The 9,461-nt window shown below is 35.8% G+C and overlaps 1 protein-coding gene across 1 annotated transcript; it reads left to right on the top strand.

Annotated features, from left to right (window-relative positions):
* Nucleotides 1–3,085: 3,085 nt before the first annotated feature.
* On the top strand, nt 3,086–7,836 carry LOC123316007. The gene is made up of 4 exons (XM_044901920.1): nt 3,086–4,041; nt 5,207–5,275; nt 5,338–5,427; nt 7,303–7,836. The coding sequence occupies exons 1-4, from the start codon at nt 3,442–3,444 to the stop codon at nt 7,366–7,368; spliced, it is 825 nt and encodes a 274-aa protein (XP_044757855.1). The 5' UTR covers nt 3,086–3,441; the 3' UTR covers nt 7,369–7,836.
* The last annotated feature ends 1,625 nt before the right edge of the window (nt 7,837–9,461 follow it).

Here is a 9,461-nt window from a genome sequence, read left to right as displayed (position 1 = left end):
ATTCGTTCAGAAAATTCAGAGATATCAACATATGTACCAGGAAATTATCGTGATATTCAACAGGGAAAACGATTTTTGGAATCCAACACTTCTAATTTGGTCTCTGTCAACTCTGGTTTCTCTGACCATCAATATTTATAATATAATTTTACTCCTAAGTGTACAGAACTTCCAACAGCATCTCGAAGTGCATTTAAGAACCTATATTTCTATTGTGGCTATTGTTGCCATCATCTTTAACAGCGATGCGATATTGAAAAGTGTGAGTATTCATCAGGTTTCAAATGATCGTTTTCTTGTTAAACGAAGCAATGTCGAGAAATATACTGCTCCACAAGAGTTAGGTAGATCATATTCAATCGTTTTTGAAAGTATGTAATCTTCGAGAAAATCGCTGTAAAATGATTTAAAACTCAATAACAACTTGAATCGGTCCAATAAAAATCAGTATGAGACATTTCGTCAATCTGGTCGCCTTTTTTCTAAAGTTTGGTTCTTTGCATATGTTTCATGAATGTTCTTATTTTGAAATATCATATTATATACTTATTTTGAAGTCAGTTTACCAACGGCTTCGATTTGAAATGAGTTTTCTGAAAATGCCAAGATGTAAATTAACAAACGCTGGGGCTAATAGGGCTACCGAAATGCTACAGGCTGGCCTCATTCAGGTTGTTGTAGCGGAAAAGCTCCAAGTCAGCCAAAGTATGATATTTCGACTTTGGAAAAGGTTCAGGGAGGCAGGTTTCGTATTGGAAAGACCAAGGCAAGGCGACGAAAAACAATACCTGCTCAGGATAGTTTCATCACCGTTTCGGCAAGAAGAAACCCTACATCTACGTGTAGAATGCTACGGAATACTCTTCAAAATGTTCTAGACGTCCATTAAGAGGAGTTCCATTAACACGTGACCATAAGCGTCGAAGACTGGAATGGGCAAGGCAACATATCAATTGGAACGATCAATGGCGTAGTGATCTGATGAATCCAGATATGGATGATTTTCAGATTCTCGAAGAATAAGGGTATGGACAATCCCACGCATACCCCGTAATCTTCGCTATGTCCAAGAAGTTCATCTATTCCGAGGGGGTAGTGTTATGGTATGGGCCGGGATATGTTTCAACGGGCGCACAGATCTACACATTTGTCTTGGGAATATGACAGCCTTACACTATATGGAGCATGTCATTGACAATGCTGTGCCAAATTTTCACGCTGCTGTTGGTGAAACTTTCCAATTTCTAGACGATAACGCTAGACCGCACCGTGCAGCCATAGTTGAGAATGCGCGCGAGGTGCTTGGTATTCCACATTTACCAATACCTCCGCACTCACCAGATTTGAGTTGCATAGAACATGCATGGGATATGCTCCAAAGAAGATTAGATAATCATCAACCTACCCACGAATCCTCAAATGGTCTGAAAGAGCTTCTTCCCCGTTTATGGAACCAAATTCCTCAAGAAATGTTCAACAACCTCGTGTGTAGTATGGAAAGAAAATGCCAAGCTGTTATTGATGCCCGTAGAGGCCATACATTGTATTGATAGTCTTAAAATGCTTGAATTCTCTGGGAATAAAATTTGTTTTGTTACTCGATTTTTCTTAACCACCCTGTATACGCAGCAGACCTACAGACTAAAATTAATTTGCAACTTGAAATCATATTAATATGAATTTTCGTATTAATTATTTTAACTATATTTTTTTGCAATTTAAGTCAATATCCCTAACTCATGTGGAGCCGAATTTCTTAGCTGCTTATGTTTGAAACCGCTTATCGAGTATAATCAGATATGTAATTATATTTTTACAAAAACACTATTTTCTTATACCATTTTTTCCTATTCGACCTTGATTAAAAGATATAGCCTTTTAGGTTTTCCTAATGAGTTGTGTCACCGCTGCATGGTAAAATAAATAATAACTAACTCAACTAAAATAATAGAATAACTAGCTAAATCTGTTACACTACACATCGGCGGATCTTTTACAGAGTTGCATTCTGTCAAAGTATCCAATTTTTCGAATTTCATAGATATTTTTTACTCGAAAACGACGCATTATACGAGAAAATATGAAGAACACTTTTATTTTACACAACGTTCAAATAATCAATACAGCGTACAGATATGGCGTTCAAGATATGGTTCTTCGAGTTTTTGGTATTTATATGTTACGTGATGGTCATAATGAGAAAACTGGGTGATATCTTGTGTTCGAAAAAGATTCATTAAATAAAAGAAAAACTATATTCCGAAATTCATTTCATTAGACACAATTTTGTGAAAAAAAGACCTAAAAATATAATTTTTTTATAGTTCTTCCACATTCTGTATCTTTCAAACTGAAGCGAGTCAAGAATCTTCTGTTGAAGTATATGTACGAGTTAAAGACTCACCCTGTATAAATGATGTATGATTCGACTATTGGAAAGTTTTTAAGGGAGCTTAATATAATTTCGACACGACGTTAAAATTGAGTCCAGGGGTTAATTTGGGTTTAACTTATCTCACATCTCAGAGCTCTCCTTGAAACTAAAACGCAACTGTAGTTGCGTAGTAATAAACAGAACATATTTCACTTGGAACACCCTGCATAGTGTATAGTTATTGCTATGAATAGGTCAGCATTATTAATTGGAAGTGGATGATATGAATCGCGTGCTGGTAGAACAGAATTATCTGAAGTATCCAGATGCTATGAATATAATTTTCAGTTCAATTTCAGTAGACTTCCACCAAAATTTTCGGACAGTCTTTCATTAATTATCGGTGTTCAATATATTATACTTTTCATCCGAATAGTAACAAGTGCAGTTTCGAGAAACTATGTTGCCTTTCAATTTCAACTGAGGAAAAAAATTCAAATATCTCCCTCTTCGAGGAGTAAAGGGAGTAAACTAGTATCTAGTTTTTCATCTGGAAGAAATAGCTTCCCTACAAATTAGGTTCCTCATTCATCAGAATAATTGTGACTACTCAGCGAACAATTGGTATTCAGTGATGACAAATGGTTCTAGTTTTCCATTGGAAATATTTCATTCGCTTTGAGTCGACGAACAGCGATAAAACAATGGCAGTCTCTACTGAAGATATTAAAGACCGAAAACGTCGGTCTTCAAACTGCCTAGTTTGCCTCACATACATTACAGTGTTAAAATCCATCATTGTTTTACCAATAAGGGGATTCTGCAAGCATAGGAATCCGAATTATGAACATGCTCCGAAATTTCGCACAGTCAAAAAGTTATTGATCGTTAACTTGGTTCACCACATCATCCTAGTCATTCTTGATGGCTTATATATCATTGAGTCAATCAGAAGATGTGCCAGTGGTGATCAAATATGCTTGGAAATAATCAGCGAATGTGTCATAGTATCATCAGCTTTGTTCCTATCGTTTTTTCCGTTCCTGAAATCTGAACACAGAGTGAACATGTTCAATGTTGAATCGCATTTGATGCATAAAAGGAATTTTTATGGGGTCACGGAGATCATATCTGAGAATCAAACCAGAAAATGGATCTCAATGAGCGTACTAATTCTTGGATGGGAAATAATATTTTCCATCGCCTTCTTCTTCGTGAAATATGACAAAACTTGCATATTCAGGACTATGTGTCTGATTTTTGGTTTCTACATGCAAATGGATATATTGTTTCAATTCAAAAGCGAATGTGTGATGACCAAACGAATATACAACGCCTATTCTTCATCTTTGAAAAGCCATATGATGAACAGGCTTTCCGGGCTAAAGACTGAGGAAAAAATGAGTTTAATCAGCAGAGTGACTAAATTCAAACATGCTCATATGGAGATCATCAGGATTGTAGATGAAGTTAATGAATTCATGAACCCTTCATTCATTTTCTGGAGTTTGTGTACTTGTTTAACCTTGGTGATCAATATCTATGTGGCTGTTATGACAGATTTTCAGGGAAGTTTCAAGGAAATTTTTTCCAAGCAACTATTTGCCTATTTATCTGCTATTGGGGTTTGCAATGTGTGCTTTGATACAGAAGAAATGAACCACTTGGTGAGTATTAAGATATTTGCAGTGTGCAATGAATGATGAGGATGAAGCAAGATAATATTCAGGAATACATGAGTAGAAATATGATTAAAGATAATTCTTCACTCGAGAAAAATTCTTCTTCTTCTTTTTTCCAAGTTCGAAGAATTTGTATCATAATTAACTATGACACGAATGGAAAATCTACATAGTGTATACTCAGATTACTATGAATCGGAAAATATAGGTGTTGATTCCTTGTCCAAAAAACATTAATATTTTGTGAAGAAAGAAGTCAAATATGAATGCCTTCTGAAGCCCAAAATAATTATTAAATACTACTCATTTCACACCTACACAGTGTCTTTCGTACCACCGAAAAAGTGATACAAGAAGACTCGAAAACTTTTCGGGAGTTCAATAAAAAAAAATCATACATTTACATCATCTCTAGTTAAAACAGACATAACCATGAATTTTTTTGGAAACTGTGGTCTTCTTCAAGAAGGCACACAGATAAAGTATGACAAGTGTCATGTAGATTCAGTATATGACATAAAAAATGGGTATTTTCAGCAGGGCAGTACGTATCTTGTTTCGCCACTATTGGACCATTCCATAAAGTCGAAAGTAATTTTAGTTTATTGGCTAAGTAGGGTCGAATCTGTCAAAGTTTGAACCATTCTCCCATCCCAAAATTTCCTAGAGTTATCAACCCATTGAGCCCTGTTGAATCACCGTGTAGATCTGGGTGAATATATTCGTGAGCTTGAAGAAAAGATCGCATGAACATAAAAACCGATATAAAATACAGAATGAGGCCGTAAAATTCAGTTCTCTGAATACTTTCTTCAATTTGAGGTGGAAATTTCCTGTCCTTTGTGTTAAGAGTTAGATACCTATCTTTGTTTCTTGACGCAAATTAGCTGTAAATAGACGTGTTCATTTCAAAGGGAATAGGTAGTGGAGTATTGTTAATAGCCCAAGAAATCGATATTTTTAATTTATTCATTCCCTTTGTGTTATGACCTAAAACATCGAATTACATAGATAGGCATCGGTCTGGAAATGAATTGAATTGTGTTGGGGCGCAATTGACCCCCCAACCTCCTCCATATTATATCATCATTTCTTTCAGCCTTTATTTTATTGTACAATCAGATTAATTACCATCTTTATTTGCTTTCAGAGCGATGATACATTGTCGTTTCTGTTCAAATACCCCATTAGTAAATTGAGCGAAACTGAGGCATACCAGGTGAATACGTGGAGAATTGTTGGTTTCGATCGAAAGGGTGTAATTCCGTAATGTGCTTTCAGGTTGAGATGTTAATATACACCCTATCGTCGCAGAAGCCAACCATAAAAGCGTCTGACATTTTTACAGTTGGAACCAAGCTCCTAGCATCCGTAAGTTAAGAACACGTTTATGGAATGAATTGAAATTTTGATTATGAATTCTGTTGGGTAAATTTTCCGTAACTAGATCCCGCATACTGAAGCGTTGACCGATGACTGATTTCTGATTTTAATCTACACCATCTAGATCACCCCGCCAAAACCGAAAACATATTAAAATTTGTTACCATTTTATTACATTTTATTAAGTCCGAATTTTATTATAATCGACTGTTTGGTGTAGGATTTATCTAAAGCTACACTACTTGCTTTCGAAGTAATTGTGATAGCGTAATTGGATTTGAACTTAAATTTATTGCAAAATGACTACATCCATTCAGTATTTATAGTCAATGTCACAACTGACTCATCAATTCTTATCCCAATTTTCATCTTCCTAAGGAACATCCTCGATATAGAATATTCTAACGTCCTGTATTTCAAGAGCTACTATTATACAGGGTGAATCTTCAACTCTAACAAATATTTTAACATATAGAGTATTGAGGTCAAAAGAAACACCTTTTCCCATACCATTTTTTCCGATTCGGCCCTGATAAAAAGATATAGCCATTTTAAGTTTTCATATTGAGCTGTGCCACCCCTACTTTTATCTTACAAAACCTTCAAATATGCCTCAGATAGCGTCCGATATAGTTTCAAGAGTTGGGTTCTTTGAATTTTTGGTATTTTTATAGTATATAATGGTCACAATAGGAATACTTGAAGACGTGATTGATACCTTGTGATCGAAAAAGATCCATCAAGTAAATGAAAAACTATATTCCGAAATTTATTTCATTCCATAGAACCGTTTGTGAGGTAGAACTAAAAATAACATTTTCCTCCGACCTCTTAATAATAGCACTGTTTAACCAAAGATTAACTTCCTCTTTTGTTTAACGTACACGAAATTAGCAGTTAATGAACCCTTTTATTGGTTAATTTCCTATTAATGCATTATTGTCATGGGTAATCGAACATAGAAGCATTCAGCAGCTTCCCAAATAATTATTTTATTTGTATGTCGCATTGATTTTCGTTGTACCTAGCGGGTGAATTGAGAAGAGAATTGTGGAGGTTGCAGAAAAATTCTGATGGTTAGAGAGTAATCAATAAATCTATGTACTACAACTCCAGCTCCATACATTCTTTAACAGATATTATAATGAACGATATCAATGTGATTTACTCAAAATGTCACAACTCGAATATGCCCTCTATGGACTTCTCTATTTTTGCAATCAAGAATTCACATTCAATTCAAAATGTGGTAGACGGAAAAATCTTGTAATCAACTCGTTCATTATTTGAGCGATTAATGATCGCGAACATTAAAATATCTCAATCATTAATCGCTTTCATTAATAACCTAGTTGATTGAATAACTATTTCTTTATGGTTTTTCAACAGCCTGTATCTTTTAAACCTAGCCGATTCGGAAAAAAAGGTGAAGAAAAAATAGTATTTCTATTGAGTTGTTTAAATTGTCTACTTCCTCACAATGTATAATCTATTTCCACTACTACTACACTAAGGACCAACTCTAATTTATTTACATGATCACTAATTTACTTCCACTTCTTTGCTGTAAATCTTTGAAATTATTCACCGATCATTCCGTTCTTTATTTATAACACTAAACTGCCCCTCAAACCCACCGCGTGTTTCTTATATCGATACGCCCCTGTTCGAGAATATTCTCGAAGCACCGAGAGCGATATACGCGATGTTCCCGATATTTTCGAAAGGCTGCAGGGGCGTACTCAGGGGAATTCTATGTTCTATGTTGTGGAATTCTATAACAGAAAAATGCAACCATTTGTCAGATTCATATGGTCACACTGCTCTTAGTTTTTTAGAAATGTATACGCTTTTAATTTTCAGATATCTGGAACCGTGGTGACCTACGTCCTGGTGGCCCTACAATTCCGACCAGCTTGGAGAGATTAACTGGAACATTCCTACCTCAACAGTACAACATGCCCCACACTGTAAACAATACCGTCAAGCCCAGCATGAGCTCTACTCCGAAAATATGTATTTGCAAATCGATGAGAATCGTTCACTATTTCTACAGGTTCTTCGGCATATTTCCCGTGACTACAACACACGAAAAGGGCCGATGTATATTCCATAGATCCCTACTTTACATCGCCTGGTCAATAATTTTGGTAGTCCTTTTGGTTCTACACTTCCTAATCTATGTCGAATTCAGCGTTTTGTCTAAGAAAAATGATTTGCCGATTATTCTTAACGGTATCACTGATATGACTTATTACTGTTACATTATGATTATCATAACAGTGAATTGTTTCAAGGCCAACAGTTGGGCTAAGGTGCTCAGTGATCTGAGCAAAATGACCAGATATGGTATTTTATGCGACTCAGCACTTGGTGTCATAAAAAATCTGAACACCACCTTTCTCCTATTCTTCTTATTTCTTCTCTTGGCAGATTTTGGTTTGTTGTTCTACCTTCATGCCTCAATATCGTACGAAACTAAATTTACTTTCTGTTTCGTTCTAGGAAAGCTCATACAGAATGTGGTACTCCTTTTTTACGTTGTCGTCCTAACTAATATTGCCTTTCTTATCGGAGCCTTCACTTGCTTCGAAAAATTGAGTTTGAACGCCCTGAAATACAACGAAATTTATCCGATGAAACGAATCACTGGTTCGGATAACAAACAAGATATATTCATATTTTTTTCCTACGAAGTCTGCAAAACCGACCACGAGCTATTATCCCCTGAGCTTTCCAAGTTGTCAACGGCGGAGATGATCGAGTATTTTAGGATTCTGCACGAGGAACTGAGCGAGATCATGTACAATATGAACAATTGTTTCAATCCAATATTCCTCATTCATGTTGTTATCGAAATTATTTTGTTGGTGATCAATTGGTATTCGGTAATAATAGGCCTGGCGTATACTTTCGATTCTCCAGATGCTGACACTATATTTGTTCTGAACGTGGAGTATACCATCTTACATTCAGTTGGACTCTTTGTCTTTTTAAGGAATGCTCAGAAGCTGTACAACCTGGTAAGTGAAACTAAAACGATTCTATTCCATATATGTGGGTTTTCAAAGGTGAGAAATGTAGATATGTCGCTTTTATTGAATATACAAGATGGTGGAGTTATCCTTCCCTCAAGTTCAATGCAATTCCTCAAGTACGGGACTGGACGCGGAAAAATGAAACAGCTAATTCGTAATTATTAACAATGGTTCGGTACATTCAAGACAACCTCCCAAGAACTGCTTCTTCTGAAGGGAAAAGAGAATATGTATCACTTTTAGCTCTACGATGATTTAAGTACCTTCGAAAAAGTCCGAAAAATTTGAGTTACTTAAAAAATCGTAGGACCAAAGGGTTGCACTGAGGTCGATAAGATTTAAAGATTTTTCAAAATAATAGCTGCTTTTTCGAAATAAAATATAAATTCCAGCTTTACAATGATATTTCTGTGAGATATACGTGTCGAAAGTTGGCCTTCCAAATTTTCCGAAAAAGATGGTTCACTTGAAAATTCGTCCATTATTGTTCTTGAAAAGTAACTGCCGAGAATGAGCTTCACGACCACAGAAAACGACGAAACTTTACCAACATATTCAACAGAATTTTCACTATTCTGTAGTGTATTTCAACAATTTCAATGTTATTCCCTCAGTGACTGCTGCTTTCAGATACACGGGTATACTTGTTTCCTGATGGAATATTCCACCAGAGTTTCTACACCTCCTGACCATTTGCAACTGAGAATTTTCATCGAGAAAATAAAACAGCACCAATCGCTCACCGCAAATGGAATATTCAGCATCGATTTAGGAATCGCTGGACCGGTAATAAGATGTTTGATTTCTTCAATCGCCACATTATTTTTCGATGTGTTTCAGATATTTGCCAACATACTGACCTACGTTTTGGTTGCTCTCCAGTTCAAGATACCACAAGGCAAGAACTGAACATAGGCACAATGAATCTCCCAACTGGGAGTGTCTGCCAAAAGATATTCCTGTCTTGGTTGTATTCAAACATAC

The sequence above is a fragment of the Coccinella septempunctata genome, chromosome 1 (assembly GCF_907165205.1).
Source record: "Coccinella septempunctata chromosome 1, icCocSept1.1, whole genome shotgun sequence".
In the NCBI taxonomy this organism is placed as follows: domain Eukaryota; kingdom Metazoa; phylum Arthropoda; class Insecta; order Coleoptera; family Coccinellidae; genus Coccinella; species Coccinella septempunctata.
This window is presented reverse-complemented; position numbering and strand designations above follow the sequence as displayed.

What these genes read in the sequence shown, in the direction of transcription:
- LOC123316007 (XM_044901920.1), top strand. Translation starts at nt 3,442, where the DNA reads ATGTTCAATGTTGAATCGCATTTGATGCATAAAAGGAATTTTTATGGG. An exon ending in CAGAAGAAATGAACCACTTG is followed by an intron (nt 4,042 to 5,206) that starts GTGAGTATTAAG and finishes ATTTGCTTTCAG; the next exon opens with AGCGATGATACATTGTCGTT. An exon ending in GAACCAAGCTCCTAGCATCC is followed by an intron (nt 5,428 to 7,302) that starts GTAAGTTAAGAA and finishes TTTAATTTTCAG; the next exon opens with ATATCTGGAACCGTGGTGAC.